At 46.2% G+C, this 22,650-nt stretch overlaps 1 protein-coding gene across 1 annotated transcript in view; it reads right to left on the bottom strand.

The window, feature by feature from the left end:
* The window catches only part of LOC117354147 (probable acyl-CoA dehydrogenase 6), a 202,360-nt gene that overhangs the window by 58,049 nt on the left and 121,661 nt on the right, over nucleotides 1-22,650 (bottom strand). The window contains exon 3 of the mRNA XM_033931107.1: nucleotides 10,444-10,573. Within this exon, the coding sequence (XP_033786998.1) occupies nucleotides 10,444-10,573 (130 nt within the window). The remainder of the gene's footprint in view (nucleotides 1-10,443; nucleotides 10,574-22,650) is intronic.

Consider the following 22,650-nt stretch of genomic DNA (forward strand, 5'->3'; position numbering starts at 1 on the left):
TGCTTGCATACTGGCGAAAATCCCCGCAGGAGAGAGGCCACCTGAGCAGAGTAATCCTGAAAAATAAGAATCTTCTGATTCTGGAAAGTAAGATCCTTCCGCTTCCGATAAGATTTCATAAGCTGATCTTTTATAGCGAAATTGAGAAGGCACAGGATCACAATGCACAGCCGAACAACTCCTTCCTGTTTCTTGCCCAGCCCATGAGCCCGCTCGATCCGCAAAGGGCCCAGAGTGGCAGTATCAAGCCACTTCTCCAAAACTGCAGCAAGAGTAGCGTCCGGTACACCCTCGGGGATACCCACAAGGTGAAGATTATTCCGTCGAGAGCGGTTCTCGAAATCCTCGAGTTTGTCCTCACATGTAGAAAGTTTGCGCTGTAACGTTGCAAGCTCTGCCTGCACAGTAGTCAAGGAGTCTTCCGCGGAGCTCACCCAATGTTCCACCTCAGCCATCCGGGCAGTAAACTCGTTCACTGTAGTGGATAAAGTCTCGTTCACTCTATCCAGCCATGATCCGAGTGCTAGAACCACAGCCTCCGTTAATTTCACCACCGTGTCGCTGATTGTATCCGGTTCCTCAGCCGTGCCCGTCATTTTCCCTTCAGCAGATGCCTGGGCCTTACTGCGGGTCTCTTCCTTTTTTCCACTTTTAGTGGCCATACTGGATCCGTTTTTGTGGACAAACTTGTCCATAAGAGTAAGCAGCTCCAATAGATCTGAAGTCGGGTCGATATCTGTAGCAGAAGATCGCTCAAAATAGGCAGTTATGAGAGACAGCTATGGAGCTCAGGAAAAACACAGCTTCCCTGCTCACTGCATGGCTACACCCCCTCAGGAAATACTTTTTTACAGAAAGGGTGGTAGATGCATGAAAAAGTCACCCAGTAGAGGTGATGGAGACAAACGCTTTGTTTTAAGTCAAGAAAGAATTGGATAGGCACATGGGATTTTTTAGGGAAAGGAGATAGTGGATGCTGTGGATGGGCAGACTGGATGGGCCATTTGGCCTTTATCTGACATGTTTCTCTGTTTCTATGGATAAACATGTCCTGCTATAAGGCTATATAGTAAGCTTGGTAAGGCTGGATGGGTGAATGGGAGAGGAGAGAGTAGTGCAGGGAAAAGAGGAGAAATGCTGAACCTGGATGGAGGCGTAGAGAGGGGATATGGCTAGCGTGACCATTTATTATTTTTTCCCCGGAACAGGACAGGACCCCACCCCGCCTCCCCCAGTACCTTGGACACCCCCCACCCCCGGTACCTTTTTTTAAATCCCGATGGCTGCCTCTTATCCTGATGTGTTCCGGCAGCGGCAGAGCAGCGCACAAGACAGGTGCAAGCTTTTCGCGAGCCTGCCTGGTCTCACGCTGCTCACTGAATGGCTGCAGTCAGTTCTCGCAGGATTTGCGAGAACTAATGGCAGCCATTCAGTGAGCGGTGCGGAACCAGGTAGGCACACCGCTCTGCCTGAAGACATCAGGAGGCAGCTGTCGGGATTTAAAAAAAGGTTCCGGGGTAGGGGGGTTGGACCCCTGAAAACGGGACATTTCGGCGTCGGACCCTTGATAACTGGACATTTTGGTGTCCCGAAGCTGCGAACAACGGGACAGGCTCCCTAAAAATGGGATGGTCCCATTGAAAACGGGACAAATGGTCACATTAGATATACTGCATATGGACAGAGAGGAAATGCACATGGATGGAGGGGGAGGGAAGGGGAACTGAAGAAAAAGGGAGGATGTGCACATGGATGGAGAGAGTAACACTGGGGGGGGGGAAAGAGATGATTCAAGAAAGGGAGAAATGCCACATCCAGAGAAGGGTGATGAAAGGAGGGAGAAATGTCAGACGAATGGAAGGGAAGGAGGGGAGGGGAGGAAGAGATGTCAGACCACAGGGGAGGGGGAGGGAAGGAGAGAGATGTCATACCACAGAAAGGGGGAGGGAAGGAGAGAGAGATGCCAGACCATGAGAAAAAAGAGAGATAGGAAGGGAAGGGAAGACATGAAAAAGTAGATTTCGAAAAGAAAGCAGAAAAACAGAAAAAAGTTGAATGTTAAAAGATGATGCCAAAGATGAATGTATTTACTAGTGCTGCCCGATTCTAATCGGTTCACTGATTCACTTTGGGTGAACTGATTCAAATCGATTCAAAACAAACAAATATCGGTTCCCGATTCGGCTGACGCTCCCCCCTCGCCCCCTAAAGCAGGAGCGACAGCGCTGCTCTTGCTGAATGGCCGCTGTTGCACCTGCTTTAGAAGGCGAGGGGGTAGGGTTAGTCGGGAAGTGCTGCTGTCTGGCTTCCCCCCCTGGCGTCAGTTTCCCCTCCGGCGTCCGTTTCCCCCCACCCCCGGTGTTCGGCTTCCCCCCTTGCCTCCTGCTTCCCCTCCTGGCCTCCACGCACCATTTACCTTTGAGGAGGAGCCTGCAGACAAGATCGCGATGCCAGTGATCTTTGCACTGCTTCTGAGCTGTTTCGTCTGTCGCGGTCCTGCCTCTGACGTCAGAGGAGGGGCGGAACCAAGGTAGAGGAAACAGCTCAGAAGCAGTGCAAAGATCATTGGCATCGCGATCTTGTCTGCAGGCTGCTTCTCAAAGGTAAACGATGCAGGGAGGCCAGGAGGGGAAGCCAGACACCAGTGGAAGGCCAGGAGGAACACGCAGGCCTTCCGGGGGGGGGGGGGGTGAGCAGTTCTTCGGGGTGGAGGGTGACAGGCCTTCAGGGGGGACAGGCAGGCAGGCCTTCAGGGGTGGGATGCAGGCCTTTAGGGGGGGGAGACAGGCCTTCAAGGGGGAGACAGGCTTTCAAGGGGGACAGGCAGGCCTTCAGGGATGGGATGCAGGCCTTTAAGGGGGGGGCAGGCCTTTAAGGGGGGGGGAAACCTTCAAGGGGGAAACAGGCCTTCAGGGATGGTGGCACAGGCCTTCAGGGGGGGACAGGCAGGCCTTTAGGGGTGGGGTGCTGGCCTTCAGGGGGAGATGCAGTTCTTCAGGGGAGGACAGACCTGGTGTAGAAGTACACGGAGGGAGGGAGGGGAAGGGGGGTGCAAAATGACGTGCATATGCCGGACTTTGGGGGGGAAGAAATAATGGGTCTGAAAATAGAGAAGAGGGAGAGAGATGATGGACAATGGGATTTAAGGAAGAAAGGAACAGAAAGGGAGAGAAGTTGGACACAAGGGATGGTGTGGAGGGGGGATAGAGATACTGGATAGGAGGCTAGTTGGGAAAAGAAAGGAAGAGATGGTAGACCCTGGGGTGGTGGAAAAGGAGGGAGAGATTCTGGATGAAAGGGTAGTTGAGAAAAGGTGAATCTGTGGATGGAGACGAAAAAAAGGAAAGATGCTAGACCTCCGGGGGAGGGGAGGGAAGGGAAATGGAAGGGGAGAACCGAGATGTCAGATGGATGGTTAGCACAGAAAAAGAAGAAATAAGGAGACCCTGGCAAGCAAGTTATCAGAAGACAACCAGAGCCTGGGACCAACAAGATTTGAATAATGACCAGACAACAAAAGGTAGAAAAAATAATTTTATTTTCTGTTTTGTGATTACAATATGTCAGATTTGAAACGTGTATCCTGCAAGAGCTGGTGTTAGACCGCAAACGTGAGCTAGGATTTAACAGAGAGAGGAAAAGTATTTTTTGTTTGTTTATTTTGTTTACATCACAGCACCAGTGCGGTTAGGAGAAGGCAAAGGGGGTGAAGAGGCTATAAAATAAACCCACCAGGATGTTTGAAGAAAAAAAACCAAAACACCCAATTGGGCAGGAAAATCGAATCTAATCGAACAACCAATTCAATAGGCTGAATCGAATCAAAATTTTTTTTTCCTGAATCGGGCAGCACTAGTATTTACTCTAAAACCCACCAGAAACAAAGAATCATTTCAAATCACTTTATAAGTCCCTTTAGAACTTCTGTATGCTCATAAATCAGTGATGCACAGGCGTCATGCAGTAAAAGAAAAACTTTCACCGGTGGTGCAATTCAGAGCTTAATCATAGCACACAAATTTGTTAAGAAAGGAGTAACATGACAATATCAGCTGCAAATAGCCGGCAAAACTTCAAGGGAGCTCAGAAACTCCTCCTGCCTAAAGGAGGAACATAGATAAAATACTCTCCAACTTCCAAGGGCTGACTGCCATCTAAAGCACTGTTCTTCAACCGCCGGTCCGCGGACTAGTGCCGGTCTGCAGAAAATTCCTGCCGGTCCGCATAGGACCAGCAAGATCAATATCTCTAATTTCCTGCCGGTCCGCGAAGGACCGGCAAGATCAACGAGCTGTAGTCATGGGGAGCCTCCGACAGCATGCTTGCTCTCCTTACTTATCAGTGCAGCGATTCAGGAAGGTAGCCTTGGGGCTTTTGCTGAGTCGCGGCCGCCTCTGATGATGCAACTTCCGCTTTCCTCAGAGGTGGTGCGACCCAACAAAGGACCCGAAAGGCCTGCTGGCAAGTAAGGAGAGTTGCTGGGAGGGGAGAAAGCCACTGTTAGAGGCTGGGAAGCTGCTGGGCATGGTAAAAAAAAAGGGACAACTGCTACTAGACCTGGAGAGGGAGAAGGAGAGATGCTGCTGGGAGGGGAGGAGGGAAAGGAGTCTGGGAAGCTGCTGGGCAAGCGGGGAAAAAGGGGCAGCTGCTACTGGAGCTGGAGGGAGGGAGAAGGAGAGATGCTGCTGGGAGGAAAGGAGGGATAGGAGTCTGGGAAGCTGCTGGGCAAGGGAAAAAAAGCGACAGCTGATACTGGACCTGGAGGGAAGGAGAAAGAGAGATGCTGCTGGGAGGGGAGGAGGGAAAGGAGTCTGGGAAGCTGCTGGGCAAGGGAAAAAAAGGGACAGCTGCTATTGGACCTGGAGGGAAGGAGAAGGAGAGATACTGCTGGGAGGGGAGGAAGGGAAGAGAGTTACTGCTGGACAGGAGGAGGAGGAGGGAAGGGAGAAGGAAAAAAGGAAGGAAACAGCTGGCAGGGAGATTAGAGGAGGGGAAGGGGAGAGATGGGCATAAGAAAGTAGAGAGATTGATGATGGGAAGGGGTCAGGAGAAAAATAAGCAGAGAGGGACAACGATGGTAGATCTGGTGTAGGAGAGATAAAAATGAAGAGAGCAGTGAAGCTGGAATGAATCATGTAAAAAGGAGAGAGGGGCGCAGGCTGGATGGAAAAGGGAGAGGGGCATAGAAAGAAGACAGATACCATATGGAAGGGGGAGAGGACACATAGTGGATGAAAGGGCAGATGCTGGATTGAAGAGACAGAGAAGGCAGACGCTGGAAGGAAGAGAGTGAAAAGAAGATGGAAGCAGAAATCAGAGATGACAAAAGGTAGAAAAAAATAATTTTATTTCTATTTTGTGATTAGAATATATCAAATTTGAAATATATATCCCTGCTAGAGCTGGTGTTAGACATAACTTGGGACTGCAAAGCCCAGGCAGTGCTTCTTTAGCTTCCAGCTGGCTTCGGGCGCTCTCTGACCAGGGGGCAGTAGCCCTAGTTGCACTCCCCTAAAACTATTCCTGTCATGTGTGACTGCAGTATTCTTTTAGCATGATATTTCTGTGTAGCATTTTGTAATAATTTGGCTTGTTCAGTTTTCTTGATAGTAAAGGGGATATATGTGAAGGGGAGGGGAGACAGGGGTTTTGTTGATTCTTGCCCTGTATTAATTGTATTTATAAAATGACAATTGCACAGAATATTGTTTCTTTTTATACTTTAATAAAATACATTCAATATAAAATCATAACTGAGGCTTGTGTGGATGGGATCAGATGATTTGCGGGACCGAGCTCGCAGAGATGGGGCGGAAACAGGGTTTTTAAATTTTAGTCCTAGTAGTTTGCCGGTCCACAAAATAATTCTTTTATTTCTGCCAGTCCACGGGTGTAAAAAGGTTGAAAAACACTGATCTAAAGTACAACTTGAAGACACACCGAAGACTTCACTCAGAGCGCTTCAGGTGGCTCAAAATACCGCTGCCAGGGTAATAGCTAGATTGCCCCATTTTTCCCATCTTACACCTGTACTTGCTGAACTTCACTGGTTGCCGGTTCTTTGGAGAATACAATTTAAGCTTCTAACCTTGGTATTCAAATCTGTCAGGGATCTATTGCCTAAGGTGATTGCTTATTTAACGTGTTAATCATGTTATTAACATGTTAAATCTGCATGTGTCCCTTTCCTAATAGCTGTACCTAAAATCACCGTGGAATTCAAAATAAATTGTTCATAATGTAGGAGTGGAGAGCAGCGAAGAACAATTAAAACAGATTTAGGGTGATGGACAATTATTGGAAGAATTAAAAATTGCATGTTAAACTCAAATTTAAAAAGCCCTGAAAAATTGGGGGGGAGTGCATTATTAGAGGGAATACCTTTTTAAATTTGCTCCTTTAGTGTGCTGGAGTTAAAAAAGTTCGAGAGACGCTGCTCTATACCATTTGAAAAAGGGCAAATATCTAATTATTCACTTCTAGAATTGGATACTTAAATTTAATATATATATTATGGAACAAGTGTCAACCTTAAGAAAGGCAGTCATAATGAGCATTGGAAAATAATTAATAATAATTAACTAATACAAATAGTACACATTTATGGCTCCTTTTACTAAGCTGCGATAGCGGTTTTACCGCGCGCTAAGCTCGTACAGAATTGCTGCACATGCTAGACGCTAACGCCAACAATGAGCTGGCATTAGTTCAAGCCGTGTAGCGTGGCAATTCTGCAAGCGCTGAAAACGCTATTGCAGCTTAGTAAAAGGAGCCCTTAATTTTCCCCACCACCAAATTTCCCTGTCCCGCCCCATCCGGCTACTTTTTTATGCCACCCGGCTGGAAAAAATTTCTGGGGAGAACACTGTTTTTATATATTTATATATATATATTTGAGAAGAGAGTACAGTGGTGCCTCGCATAACGGACGCCTCGCACAGCGAACGCTGCGCACAACGAACTTTATGTCTTGATTCGTACAACGAACTTCGTTTCACACAACGAAGTCGCCCGAGCTGCATCCTTCCGCGCAGGCACTGCGCTTAACTGCCCTCTCTCCGCCTGGCTCCCTCTTGCCCCCCCCCCGACTCCCCGACACGATCGGGGCAAGAGGGAGCCCAAGCCCTCTTGCCCCCCCGACTCCCCGACACGATCGGGGCAAGAGGGAGCCCAAGCCCTCTTGCCCCCCCGACTCCCCGACACGATCGGGGCAAGAGGGAGCCCAAGCCCTCTTGCCCCCCCGACTCCCCGACACGATCGGGGCAAGAGGGAGCTCAAGCCCTCTTGCCCCCCCGACTCCCCGACACGATCGGGGCAAGAGGGAGCCCAAGCCCTCTTGCCCCCCCGACTCCCCGACACGATCGGGGCAAGAGGGAGCTCAAGCCCTCTTGCCCCCCCGACTCCCCGACACGATCGGGGCAAGAGGGAGCCCAAGCCCTCTTGCCCCCCCGACTCCCCGACACGATCGGGCCAGGAGGGAGCCCAAGTCCTCCTGGCCACGGCGACCCCCTAACCCCACCCTGCACTACATTACGGGCAGGAGGGATCCCAGGCCCTCCTGCCCTCGACGCAAACCCCCCCTCCCCCAACGACCGCCCCCCCCAAGAACCTCCGACCGCCCCCCAGCCGACCCGCGACCCCCCTGGCCGACCCCCACGACACCCCCAACCCCCTTCCCCGTACCTTTCTGTAGTTGGCCGGACAGACGGGAGCCAAACCCGCCTGTCCGGCAGGCAGCCAACGATGGAATGAGGCCGGATTGGCCCATCCGTCCCAAAGCTCCGCCTACTGGTGGGGCCTAAGGCGCCTGGGCCAATCAGAATAGGCCCGGGAGCCTTAGGTCCCTCCTGGGGGCGGGGCCTGAGGCACATGGTCCCAACCCGACCATGTGCCTCAGGCCCTGCCCCCAGGAGGGACCTAAGGCTCCCGGGCCTATTCTGATTGGCCCAGGCGCCTTAGGCCCCACCAGTAGGCGGAGCTTTGGGACGGATGGGCCAATCCGGCCTCATTCCGTCGTTGGCTGCCTGCCGGACAGGCGGGTTTGGCTCCCGTCTGTCCGGCCAACTACAGAAAGGTACGGGGAAGGGGGTTGGGGGTGTCGTGGGGGTCGGCCAGGGGGGTCGCGGGTCGGCTGGGGGGGCGGTCGGAGGTTCTTGGGGGGGGCGGTCGTTGGGGGGAGGGGGGTTTGCGTCGAGGGCAGGAGGGCCTGGGATCCCTCCTGCCCGTAATGTAGTGCAGGGTGGGGTTAGGGGGTCGCCGTGGCCAGGAGGACTTGGGCTCCCTCCTGGCCCGATATTGTCGGGGAGTTGGGGAATCGGCGGGGCAAGAGGGCTTGGGCTCCCTCTTGCCCCGATCGTGTCGGGGAGTCGGGGGGGCAAGAGGGCTTGGGCTCCCTCTTGCCCCGATCGTGTCGGGGAGTCGGGGGGCAAGAGGGCTTGGGCTCCCTCTTGCCCCGATCGTGTCGGGGGGTCGGGGGGGGGGCAAGAGGGCTTGGGCTCCCTCTTGCCCCGATCGTGTCGGGGAGTCGGGGGGGCAAGAGGGCTTGAGCTCCCTCTTGCCCCGATCGTGTCGGGGGTGCCAAGGACCACACGGAGTCACCCACCGTACCACCCGATTCGGGTAAGCGCAGGTATCGGTGGGTGGCTTATTTGCGGTGGGGGTGCCTTATTTTACATTTTTTTCTAAAAAGGGGGGGCTGTCTTATTTGATGGCCCTGCCTTATCATCGGGGAAACACGGTAGAAAAAAAAAAAAATGAACAGTTAAGTCCCAGTTTTTGCCGCTGAGACTCTGCCCTCTCACTGTAAAATTAGACTCTACTTAGTCTGTCTTTAAATTTAAAAAATGTGTGTTGTTTTAAAAAACAATTATGTTTTTAGATGTATCTAAATAAAAATAATAACCAAAAATTTATCTTTTTTTATGTCATCTTAGCATATTTTATGCTGCAGAACGAATTATTTTTTTTTACATGTATTCCTATGGGAAAACGCGTTTCACATAACGAACGTTTCACATAACAAACTTGCTCCTGGAACCAATTAAGTTCGTTGTGTGAGGCACCACTGTATTATATTTGCCAGTTAATTTATTGATTTTGCAGAGCATATTAAACAGGAAGTTTATATATATATATCTAATATAATAAAATGGTAGGACGCGCATGCGCACTAAAAAAATTGTGTTCTCTGATCCGTAGCGGAAACACGATTGCGCATGCGCGGGTTTTACGTCACCGACCTCTGTTCCTCCTCCACCATGCCACGCCAGCCATGTCCGCCGCCGGCCTCAAGCTCCTGGGGGCCGGCGGCGCGAGCCGCCTGACCGCTGCTGAGGCCCCGCCTCCCGCTTCCACCCTACACGCTAGCCATGTCCACCGCCGGCCTCGAGCTCCTGGGGGCTGGCGGCGCGAGCCGCCCGACCGCTGCTGAGGCCACGCCTCCCGCTTCCGCCCTACACGCTAGCCATGTCCGCCGCCGACCTCGAGCTCCACAAAACGGCCCTCACATCCGCGAACAGGGTTGCCATGGAAACAGAGGGGATCAGGAGCTAAACAGAGATTTAAAAAAAAAAACAACAACAGTGCACAAGGACACAGACACACAGACACTCACAGAAGGACAGGGGGCTAAAGAGACAGATTGAAAAAAATAACAAAACACTAAGGAGAAAGAGAGACACAGGTAAGGAGTGCTGCTGGGCAGGGGGAGCAGGGAAAAGGAACAGGGGAGCAGGGAAGAGGAGCAGGGAAGAAGTGCTGCTGGACAGGGGGACCAGGGAAGAAGTGCTGCTGGACAGGGGGAGCAGGTAAGGAGTGCTGCTGGACAGGGGGAGGTAAAAGGCAGGGAGAAGGCCTACTGCTGGACAGGTGGAACAGGCAAGGGGTGATGGTTGACAGCCGAGGAAAGAGAGAGACAGAAAGCGGCCAAGAGGAGAGAGAGAAAAAGAAAGAAAGAAATAAAGACACACACATCTATTCTAGCACCCGTTAATGTAACGGGCTTAAAGACTAGTATATATATATATATATATATATATATATATAAACTTCCTGTTTAATATGCTCTGCAAAATCAATAAATTAACTGGCAAATATAATACTCTCTTCTCAAATAAGTGAGAAATCAAAAACAATGGAAAGAAAAGGGCATGTCATATAAATCTACATTTCATGGAAGAATGCTGTTTACATTTCAAAGAAAGAGAGATGTTCCGAACTAAGCAATTATTCTTACTCATAGAGCATGTCTGATGAGTGAAGTGATTATTTGTAAAATAATAGTAATTCATCTCTCATGAAAAATCAGTAATTGTGGTTTGATCATTTGTTGCAAGTTCACAGTGTTAAAATTCACTGTGATTCTATTGTATCAGGACATATTACAATCAGAAAATGATGACAGAAACCAGAGAATGATGACAGAAACAATCATGAATGAGGTACTTAGATAGAGCTGGTGTAGCCATGTTTGACTGAACTCCAATGGCCATGGGAACTCCTCCAGCACGAATATTTCCAAGTTCTTCTGCTACTGCAATGCTGTATGAGAAATCCAAGCCCATTCCTCCATATTCTAATAATAAACAAAATGTGATTACTATCACATTTATTTTTTTGCCTTCTACCATTAATTTGGACAATAAACAGTTCAGAAAGAAGGACTTTTCATATATCTACCAAGTTCTTTTTAAATATACGAGTGCTGGCCCTTTCCAAATAAAATATGAAATTGGTCAAACTGGTGTCCTAGAGTAATCTTGCATTAGACATTCTCTAAGATAGAGCGGTTCAGATGCTTCAGAAGTACATTATATCAGATCTATCTATGTATCTATCAACACCACAGATAGCTGCAGCCTTAGTGGACACTTCTCAAATACCCTCAAATAAATATTACAGTGCAACATAAGAACATAAGAATTGCCACTGCTGGGTCAGCCGGAACCCTGTAGAGCACCACTGAGCCCCCTATGGATGTCTGACAGCCTACACTCAAGCCCTACGACCCAGTGAGTGAGCAACACTATGAGGGGAATGGACTCTGAGCTCCATAAAAGTTTCTGCAGGCTGGCCAACAGATACCACAGAGAAATTGACCTGTTAGCTGCAGACCTCAGTCTGCTTCTTCTCCACGCAGGCAGAACTGGACTCTCAATGAGGGGAGCTCTAAGCACCAAATGTCATTAAAAAAAATGTGAAAAAGACTTAAAAAATAAAGAAATATACAGAGAAGATCAGAGACTCCTTCCAGCTCATGATCAGAAGGAAAAACTGAAGGGGGAAGCAGAGCCTTCTGGTGAAGGAGGAGGGATTCAAAAACTGGAGTGGATTCCATCTGCACGGTTCACGAGTATGAGGACATTACCCACCCATCCAGAATGACAAACCTAATGCATTAGAAAATAGTACTTATAGACATCTTTCAGAATTGTCAAGTAACATAGAAAAATGATGGCAGAAAAGGGCCAAAGCCCATCAAGTCTGCCCACTCCAGTGACCCTTCCCCCCTGAGCTTGCTCACCAACCTCCTGTCCTTACCTCATTAGAGATCCCACATGAATATCCCATTTATTTTTGAAATCCCATTTATTTTTGAGGCCACGCTGTTGGCCTCAATCACCTACCGTGGGAGTTCATTCCAATGATCGACCACCCTCTAAGTGAAGAAATACTTTCTGGAGTCACCATGAAATTTCCCTCCCCTGATTTTCAGTGAGTTAAGTAAATTTAGGGTCTTTCCTGCATGCTGAGGCCAGTTTTAGCGCTGCCAGTAAAAGGCAGATTTTAAAATTTTTCAATAATGGCCATGTGCTAATTTTCCCATTTGCGCATGACCATGGGTGCGTGAGCCCTTAGAGCTGCCTATTTTGTAGGTAGTAAAGGCTCATGCTCTAATCCTGTGCCAATCAGTTAGCATACAGCAACGTTCATGCCTTGATTAGCATAGCCGTGCCCATTCTCTACTGCCAAACATGCCCCCAGTGCTAAAAAATAAAATTTGGTGCATGAGTAGTAGAAACATAGAAACATAGAAAGATGACGGCAGAAAAGGGCTACAGCCCATCAAGTCTGCCCACTCTTCTGACCCACCCCATCAAGTCTGAGTGCTAATGACCCAGATCCTTAGCTCGACCCCCATAGGGATCCCACGTGGATGTCCCATTTATTCTTAAAGTCTAGCACGCTGGTGGCCTTGACCACCTGCACCGGAAGTTTGTTCCAGTGATCTACAACCCTTTCTGTGAAGAAATACTTCCTGGTGTCACCATTAAATTTCCCTCCTCTGAGTTTGAGCGGGTGCCCCCTTGTGACCGAGGGTCCCCTGGGGAAGAATATATCGCTTTCCGCCTCGACACGACCTGTGATGTACTTAAATGTCTCAATCATGTCTCCCCTTTCTCTACGCTCCTCAAGAGTGTATAGCTGTAGTTTGCCCAGTCTTTCTTCGTATGAGAGACTCTTGAGTCCGGAGACCATTCTAGTGGCCATTCGCTGGACAGATTCAGCTCGAAGCACATCTTTTTGGTAGTGTGGTCTCCAAAATTGCACACAGTATTCCAGGTGAGGTGCCAATTCCAAAACTACTGTGGGACACCTGAGCATGCGCCATGGTAGTGCATTTTAACCTGCAGTAAGCATACATTAGTGCTTACCCCAAGTTAGTAAAAGAGACCCTTAACGACAGAAAAATTTTAGACATGGTGCGCTACTGAGTGAGGAAAGGAAAAATGTATTTTCTTTCTTTTATCATTTAAAAATAATAGCAAGCATTTACACTTGTTCAAGTAACACGAATGGAAAAAAAATTACAGATGTTTTTAACTCATAAGTAACAATACAACTTCTTCTTAAACCCCAAATAAAACCGGTGGGGGAAAGTCCATCTAATGGGACTTCAAATTAAAACATTCAAAGTAACAATAAGAAAAATAAATGGCTTTAACGTATATAACTCCTCTCATATACTATAAAACCCGTTTACTCCTTGATGATCTTTTCCTTGTCTAGAAAGCTCCTAAAATGTTCTGGAACAAAAAAGTATATTTTATCCCCCAAATATTAAATGAGGCATTTACAAGGATATACCAGTTGGAAAGTGGCTCCTAGATATTTCACTTCTTGCCTCATTACAAGAAATAATTTTCTCCTTTCTTGTGTTTCTTTATTGACATCGAGGTAAATCCAAATACGCTGACCCATAAAAGGAGTTTGAGCTTTACGAAAATAAAGCTTCAGTACAGCATTAAGATCTTGCTGAAACACGAATGAGATGAGCAAGGTAGCTCTTTCCTCAATTTCTGTCGTGGATGTCTCCAAAATTTCTGAAATATTTCCCAGGTCAGGTGGTTGAGGCAAAAACTCTTGATTTACTCCTGGTGTTTCGCTCCCTAATTTCTTAGTAGCACCAGGTAAATAATAGATTTTATTCAAAGGAGAAATAAGTTCGGGAGTAAAACCCAATGTTTGAACTAAGTAATTCTTAAACAATTCAACTGAAGAAATCTCCAACAACCTTGGGAAATTTAATAGTCTCAAATTTAATCATCTGTTGTAGTTCTCTAATTGCTCTATTGTCTTGTGTACCAAAAGTTTATCCTTTATCAGTCCATCATTAACAGCTTTAAGAGCAGTTATTTCTTCATTTACTGCTTGAAACTTAATTTCATTCTCCATTTTGGTATCCTCTACTTTTTTTCGCTAGAGAGTCTACCTTTCTTACCAAAGCAGATGTTTCCTCTACTGTTTTCCATAGTGTTCCGTCCATCGTCTGGATCGCTTTCCAAACATCAAGCAGGGTCACTTCCGGGGGAGAAGTGTCGAGAGAGTCAAAAGACTATCTTCCACCTTTGGTCGCAGTATATTCCCCGCTGTTCCTTCCTCCGTCCTACTCCCCTCAATAGATAGTACTTCCGCAACCACCTTGGTATCGGGGCTTCTCTCTAGCATGGACGAGTCAGCTGCAGGGCACGGAGGAACTACTGGGTCGGGAGGCGAGAGAGAAACTTCCGGCTCTGGGGAGGCACCTAAGTCCCGAGTCGCCAATTCCTGTGAGCCTCACGTTCCAGCTTGGAGAGGGGTTCTGGCGGGAAAATCCAGCAAAGTCTGTTGCAGAGGTGTAGAAGTTCCGGCCGGTGAGGGTACAGACTGAAACACTTGCCAACTTGCAATAATAAACTCTAACAGAAGGTGCTCTGATGTCTTAAATAAAATTTAAAAAGCATGGCTTTAAATCCCGCTCTTATGATTTTCTTTTTCAATCTTTTTGAAGCTCACTGGATGTTTTAAAGCTTCCCTTTCTATAATATCATGGTATACTATTTGGAAAAGGGAAAGCAAACCAAATGAGATATGAAAGCTTTCATATGAAGTAAAAGAAAAAAAGGAGTTCAGAAGAACGACATATTTCAAGCAAAGCCAATATAACAAATTGGAACAAATAGTCTGACGTGTAAGCAATTATTTTATGTTCTTTACCAACATGGATTCCATTAAATTTGCAGCATTGCCATTATGAAAAGATAAATCTAACCACAAGTTGATATTTACAATTACGTACTGAACTGTCATTTGAAACACGTTACTTCAAATAACCTAGAATGATTTTTAAGGAGGTAATTTTATAAGACACCTATGTGAGAAATAAATAAAAGTGCCTATTTTAATCCTATTAATGAAGGCAAAATGTGTGCCTATATGACTTTATAAAACATTTAATTTAAATGTATATATCACTAATTTGACTAAAAGTCCACCACAACAGTTTACAACAAACAGATTGAAAATAGTACATGCATTCACTATCAAATTTGCTAAGCCTGCATACAGAAGTAGGAACACACTTTCCCCCCAAATCTATGTACAGTGCCAAAAATTGGGTGGCGATCCAAGATGTACACCCAATTAAACTGGCTCATAAGTCAATTAGTGCCAATAATCGGGTGCTAATTGGCACTTACAGGCACTTAATTGGATTTCTGTGTATATCTTGCTACATGCTATAACAATGTACACCCAAATCCCGCAGCACGCAACTCAAAAGGGGTGAGGTCATGGGAGGTACATGGGTGGATCAAGGGTGTTCCTAAAAAGCAAAGTTACTTACCTTAACAGGTGTTATCCAGGGACAGCAAGCAGATATTCTCAACATGTGGGTGACGTCAACCACGGAACCCCAATGTAGACAGCTTCGCAAGCTGATTTGCTTGCAGAACTTAGAAAGTTCGTGACTGCAGCACCGCGCATGCGCGACTGCCTTCCTGCCCACGCAAGAGCGTGTGTGTCCTCAGTTCAGATAGCTAGCAGAGAAGCTAAACAGGAGAGGCGGGTGGGTTGTGAGAATATCTGTCTGCTATCCCTGGATAACCCCTGTTATGGTAAGTAACTGTGCTTTATCCCAGGAAAGGCAGACAGCATATTCTCAACATGTGGATGACCTCCAAGCTAACCAGAATGGGATGGTGGGAGTATTGGCAATTCAGGAGAATAAATTTTGTAACTGCCTGGCTGAAATGGCCATCCCATCTGGAAAAATCATCCAGATAATAATAAGAGGTGAAGGTATGAACCGAGAACCATGTGGCAGCTGTATAGATTTCCTGAATAGGAGTAGATCTAAGGAAAGCTACTGAAGTCGCCATGGCTCTGACTCAACTCTGTAGATGCAGTCTAGCCTGAGCATAGCAGAAAGAGATGCAAGCAGCTAACCAGTTGGAGATGGTGCGCTTGGAAATCGGATGTCCCAACTTGTTTGAATCAAAAGAGACAAAAAGTTGAGGTGCAGATCTGTGTGGCTTAGTTCTTCGCAAGTTGAAAGCCAAAGCACACTTACAGTCCAGAGTATGAAGAGCTGTTTCTCCAGGATGAGAATGAGGCTTTGAAAAAAACATTGGAAGTACAATAGATTGGTTGAGATGAACTTCTGAAACCACTTTAGGTAAGAATTTAGGATGAGTACGGAGGACCACCTTGTCGTGATGGAATACTGTGAAAGGTGGGTCCGCTACTAAAGCTTGTAGCTCGCTGACCCTGCAAGCGGACGTAAGAGCAATGAGAAATACCACTTTGCAAGTGTGATATTTAAGATGAGCCCAATCCCTTGGTTCAAAAGGAGGCTTCACCAATTGAGCAAGAACTACATTGAGATCCCAAATCACTGGTGGAGGTTTGAGAGGTGGTTTGACATTGAAAAGTCCTTTCATAAATCTGGAAACCACAGGATGAGCCGAAGGGGTTTCCCTTCAATAGGCTGATGAAAAGCAGTGATTGCACTGAGATGGACTCAAATGGATGTGGATTTGAGGCCTGATTGTGATAAGTGGAACAGGTAATCCAAAACTGAAGACAAGGAGGTAGATTGAGGCTCCTTGTGATGAATGGTGCACCAAGCAGAAAATCTAGTCCATTTCTGATTGTAGCATTGTCTAGTGGTAGGCTTTCTAGAAGCCTCTAAAATGTCCTGTGCAGATTGAGTGTCAGTTAAGTTGAGAAGTACCAAGCTATCAGGTGTAGAGACTGCAGGTTGGGATGAAGTAAAGACTCCTGACTCTGTAAGCAGAGAGGGAAAAACTGGTAGAAGCATTGGCTCCCTGCTGCTGAGTTGAAGTAGAAGGGAGAACCAAGGTTGCCTGGGCCACTGAAGAGCAATCAGAATCATGGTAGCACGCTTCTGTTTGAGTTTGACAAGAGTCTTGAGAATCAGGGGAAATGGAGGGAATGCCTAGAGAAACTGATTTGTCAATTCCAGAAGGAAAGCATCTACCTCGAGGCGATGAGGAGTGTAAATCCTGGAGCAGAACTGAGACAGTTTGTGGTTGTGGGGAGACATAAAGAGATCGATCTGAGGAGTTCCCCACTGAGAAAAAATGTGATGGAGAGGCGAGGAATTGAGTGTCCATTAGTGAGGTTGCAGAAGACGACTCAATTTGTCTGCCAGACAGTTTATCTCTCCTTGAATGTAGACTGCTTTAATGAAGGTATTGTGATGGATTGCCCAGTGCCACACCTTTTGAGCTTCCTGACAAAGAGGGAGAGATCCTGTTCCTCCCTGTTTGCTGACGTAGTACATGGCTACTTGGTTGTCTGTCTGAATGAAGACTACCCGGTCGTGAAGAAGATGTTGAAAAGCTTTGAGAGCATTGAAAATTGCTCTGAGTTCCAACAAATTGATAAGACACTGACGATTCGTGCTGGACCAATGGCCTTGAGTACAGAGACCATCGAGATGAGCCCCCCAAGCGTAGGTCAAGGAATCTGTCATAAGGACCTGCTGATGTGGGGGGGGGGCATCTGAAACAGTAAACCTCTGGAGAGATTGGAAGAGAGCATCCACCAGTGGAGAGACTGTCTCAATGAAGGAGTTACTGTAATGTATTGAGATAGTGGGTCGCAAGTCTGCACCCACTGAGATGCCCCTGGTCCACTGAGGAATTCTGAGGTGAAGTCTGGCAAAAGGAGTCACGTGAACTGTCGAGGCCATGTGACCTAGGAGAACCATCATGTGTCTTGCTGAAATTGTAGTCAAGGAAGACACCTTGTGACAGAGATGAATGACAGCATCATGACGTTGTTGAGGAAGGCATGCTCAGAGTCGGACAGTGTCCAGGACAGCTCTGATGAACTGTAAATTCTGAGAGGGCTGATGCTAGGATTTGGGACAGTTGATTTCGAACCCCATACTTTGTAGGAACCACGTAGTCCGTTGGGTCGCTACAATAACCCCTTGAGCTGTGGTATCCTTGATGAGCCAGTCATCCAGGTACAGGAACACCTGGAGCTCATGGTTCCGCAGAGCTGCTGCTACTACAACTAGGGTGAACACTCTTGGAGATGAAGCCAGGCCGAAAGGTAGTACTGAAAATGCAGAGTTCCCACCCGAAATCTGAGGAACTGTCGAGAGGCTGGATGAATGGGAATGTGAGTGTAAGCCTCTATGCGATCTAGAGAACATAACCAATCATTCTGATCTAGAAAGTGGTACAATGATGCTAGAGACAGCATCCAAAATTGCTCTCTGACAAGAAATTTGTTGAGGGCTGAGATCAAAAATGGGTCACAGATCGCCCGTCTTCTTCGGGACTAGGAAGTAACGGGAGTAAAACCCCCTGTTCTGCTGTTCCAGCAGAACTTCCTCAATGTTACGGAGACGAAGCAAAACTTGAGCTTCCTGAAGAAGAAGGGCGGTCTGGGATGGATTGGAAGGAGACTCTTTTGGAGGCAGGTCTGGAGGAACCTGGATGAAAGGAAGAGAGTATCCTTCCCTGATGATAAAAAGAGCTGAGAGAGCTTAGATGCAGCAGGAGTCTAAGGTTTTTGTTACCTCTGCTGCTGTTGTGGTTGTTTCTGAGGAGGTGCTCTTGTATAAGAAGCTGCTCTCTGTGGAAAACACCTCTGAGAAGATGGAAGAGGTCTGAAGCCTTTAGAAGTGGAAGGCTTAGGCTTAGGACAAGTGATAGAAACAAATTATTTTTCATGTTCAGACAATCGTTGAGTAGCTGCCTTGATGGAATCATCAAACAATTCATTGCCTTGACAAGGAATGTGGCCATCTTGAAGATTGGGGTCCATGTCTATAGTGCGGAGCCAGGCAAGCCTGCGCATCGCTACTGAAAAGGTGGCGACCCTTGAGGCAAGTTCAAATGCATCATAGGAGGATTAAAGGAGATGCATGTGGAGTTGAGCCAGAGTGGTAGTCACATGCTGAAACTCTGAAAGACGTACCGCGAGTTATTTCCTGCACTAGCGGCACTCTGGCTGCTCTCCTGCTGCCCTCTCCCACTGCCCTCTTCAGGCTCCCCCATGAAAAACCGTACTTGCAGTTTTTCGAGATTCGCAGGGGTTCCTGGAACGGAACCCCCGCGAATATCGGGGGAGTACTGTAGTAGTAATATACTATCATATCCCCTCCCAGTCATCTTTTCTCCAAGCTGAAAGTCCTGTCTAGTACCTCTTCATAAGGGAGGTGTTCCATTTTCCACTCTTCTCTGAACCTTTTCTAGTTGCAATTTTGGGGCTCAGGTGAGCATCAGGGCCAATAATTTTAAAATATATTTGTAATTAGTTTAGGTGGTAAAGTTGAGAATTTTTTTTTCTTTTTTTTTTTTTAAGTTCAATTTCTTTTATTATTTCAAGCATATAACATGGGTAATGAGAAAAGAAAAGAAAGAAAAGCTAACATTACAGAGCTGTATCACAACTAAGATGCTTGATCACAAACATATTGTCAAATCAAGTAGATATATGTTACAAAAGGGAAAGTATATATGCCCAAGAGTACGGTAATCATGTCTCTATCAGGAGAGGGCCCCAAATTTTGTTAAAAGTAGGTATGGAGTTCGATTTTTCAGCGGCAACTTTTTCAAATTTGACAAATAAACATACTGTATTCCACCAGATATTAGAGTCCAAGGTGGAAGAGTCTTTCCAGTTGGCTAGAACAGGTTTAATCGCTAATTGTAGCAGACAAGACAATAACCTGGATTGGTATACATCAAGATCATCTGATAACACATTTGAGCCAAATATAACAATTGGAAAAGAAAGTGCAGATGAGATAGGTAAGATATCACAAATAATCGACCACACTTGCGACCAGTAAGACCTGACATTGGGACAGTGATATAGCATGTGATCAAGGGTGCCCACATTAATGGAACAAGACCAGCATTTATTCGAGTGTTTACTATCAATTTTTGACAGTCTATGTGGTGTCCAATACGCCCTGTGTAGGATGAAGAACATCATTTGTGCTATTGATGAGGATTTGAGAGACTTCCTGGCGGATAACCATATATGTTCCCAAGTAACGGGGGTGAACACAATATTAATGTCATGACTCCAAACATCATGTAAAGACCTACAAGATGAGAATTTATGATTCCGTAGAATACGATACCATGCAGAGGCCTCTTTCTTTTCACCGCTGTACGTTGAACACCAAAGACACAGTGTAGGAACAACATGTGTCAGAGTGTTAAGTAAATGGCTAGAAGAGATACAGTGATGTAGTTGCATCCAGCGGAAGAAATGATTTGCAGGTATGTCGTATTTAACTTGAAGGGCAGTGAAAGACAACAGTTTGGAATCTTCCATTAGTTGATGAACCTGACATACGCCCAGTTTGATCCATGATTGCCATTCAATGTATTGTCCCTGAATCTTTATATGTGGATTGTTCCATATAGATGAGTGAGTCGTCGAGTTCCATCCAATGTCAGCTGATTCATCCAAGATCTGGATCGCTTTCCTTGTGGAAGAGATGATGACATCCTGCTTGATTTTAGCAGAAGGGTTTGTAAAGGGTAAGAGGCGCAGATGATGCTCAGGAAGAAAAGCTCTTTCGAAGAGAAGCCATGCAGGAGGGCGCAATATTGGACACTCCTCTATCCATTTAGAGCCTTGTCTGGATAGAAACGCCAAATGGTAGTCGTAATAACTTGGAAAGTTCACACCTCCATGTTCCTTGGACATTTTCAGTTTCTTTAGAGCGATGCGAGGTGTTTTTTGGTTCCAAAGAAATTTGACCAATATTGATTCCAGACGTGTATAAACACTCAATGAGAATAAAAACGGTATCATCGATAGAATATAGTTTATCTTGGGGGTCAAAATCATTTTGATGGTGTCCAATCTACCCCACCAGGATAATTTTAGTGGAGACCAACGCTCCGTCAATGATTTGGCAGTGTGAAGCAATAGATCTTCATTGAGGCTACTTGTATCCTCCAAAGTTGGGCCAAAAAACAATCCCAGGTATTTCAATTTTTGGGATGTTAGTTTAACCCCATGACGTTTCAAGGAGTCATGACATACAGCACTGTTAAGAGGCATGAGTTCTGTTTTTGAAATATTAAGCTTGTATCCAGAAACCCTAGCATATGACTCAATGGTATTAAAAATGCTGCTGAGAGATTCCGGCTCCGAGTATAGCAAGATATCATCTGCGTACGCAGAGAGTTTCACCTGAAAGGTCCCGCACTGAAAACCTATGATGTGAGCATTTGATCTGATGGCAATAAGCAGTGGTTCCAAAATTAGGTTAAACAATAAAGGTGAAAGAGGGCAGCCTTGTCTGGTCCCTCGAGACGGACGGAAAGCCCTCGATAAAGAGTTATTGATCCTTAGGTTGGTTGATGGATTGGCATAGAGAATCCTAACCATTTTTATAAAATCCAAGTGGAATCCAAACCATCGCAGCACGTGGAATAAAAAGGACCATTCCGCACGGTCAAAGGCTTTTTCCGCGTCCAAAGCCATAGCCACCAGGGGGTTCGTAGAGTGCTGAGCTTGATTGATAATATGAGAGAAGAGTCTGGTATTATCCGAGGAAAGGCGACCTGACATGAAGCCACATTGGTCAGAGTGTATCACTGTGGGTAGTACCGCTTGCAAGCGCATCGCCAGGATTTTAGCAAAAATCTTCGCGTCTAAGTTAATCAGTGATAAAGGTCTATAGCTCTTTACATCCAAAGGGTCCTTGTCTGTCTTCAGCAGAACTATTATTGTGGCTTCGGTAAATGTACCTCTGATATCTCCAGTGGCAATAAGGTAATCAAAAAATTTCAATAAGGTCGGAATCAACAGATCTTGAAATGCGAGGTAAAACTCTACTGTGAGGCCATCAGGCCCAGGAGCTTTCTTTTTAGCCATTGAAAGTAGGGCTTCTCTTATCTGTGATTCATGTACAGGTGCCGACAGCATTTCATTGTCACTAGATGTAATAGTAGAGTGTGGTAGATTAGCTAGAAAGGGCTCAAACAAGAGAGGGTCAGGCACATCGGAAGCATACAAATCAGTATAAAAGTTCCTGAACTGAGAGCAGATGTCATCAGTATTAGTCCAGAGATTACCCATATCATCTTTAATAGCCGGAATCGTGGTCCGCTCCGATCTGACCTTCACATACTCAGCAAGTTGATGTCCACATTTATTAGCCGTTGAATAGTAATGAGCCGTCCTCATGAATACCTCCTTGGCCGCAGCCGAGCTGAGTAGTAAGTTATACTCAAAACGTAATTTCCTAAGAGCTGACAAGGAGTCTAGATCCCGTAGATGAAGCATGTGATATTGTTCCGCCTGTTTCAGTTTTTTTTGTAGAGTAGCTTCTTTATCAGTGATAAGCTTTTTCCGACGTGCTGTGTAGGAGATGATCATACCTCGTATGAAGGCTTTGAAACAGTCCCAGGTAGTTACCCAAGAGGTATCCTCAGGTTTATTTAATTCAAAGAAATTTGAGATGTGACTTCGAGTTTCAAGCAAAAAAGTGTCGTCGGTCACCAGGGTAGAGTTGAATCTCCATGCTCCTTTGTTGATGTGAGTGCCCAGATCTTGAAGAGTAAGGAGTATGGGTGCATGATCCGATACTGCTATCTCACCTATCGTTGCTGTAGTGACTTTCGACATTAAAACATAGCTGATCAAAAAGAAATCTATTCTAGAATAAGATGCATGAGGTGCAGAGAAAAAAGTGTAGTCCGTATCGGTCTGATGCAAGGTCCTCCATGGATCTCCTAGCTTAAACTGAGTCTGTATGTCTTGAAGTTTAAACCACGATCTAGATGAGAATTTTTTTTTCTGACAAGCAGTATATGGTGCAGACAATTCCTAATGTTTACTTTTGTAATTCTAACCCTGTGTATATTTTCTCTATTACGT

The sequence above is a fragment of the Geotrypetes seraphini genome, chromosome 2 (genome assembly GCF_902459505.1).
Source record: "Geotrypetes seraphini chromosome 2, aGeoSer1.1, whole genome shotgun sequence".
NCBI classification, from domain to species: Eukaryota; Metazoa; Chordata; class Amphibia; order Gymnophiona; family Dermophiidae; genus Geotrypetes; species Geotrypetes seraphini.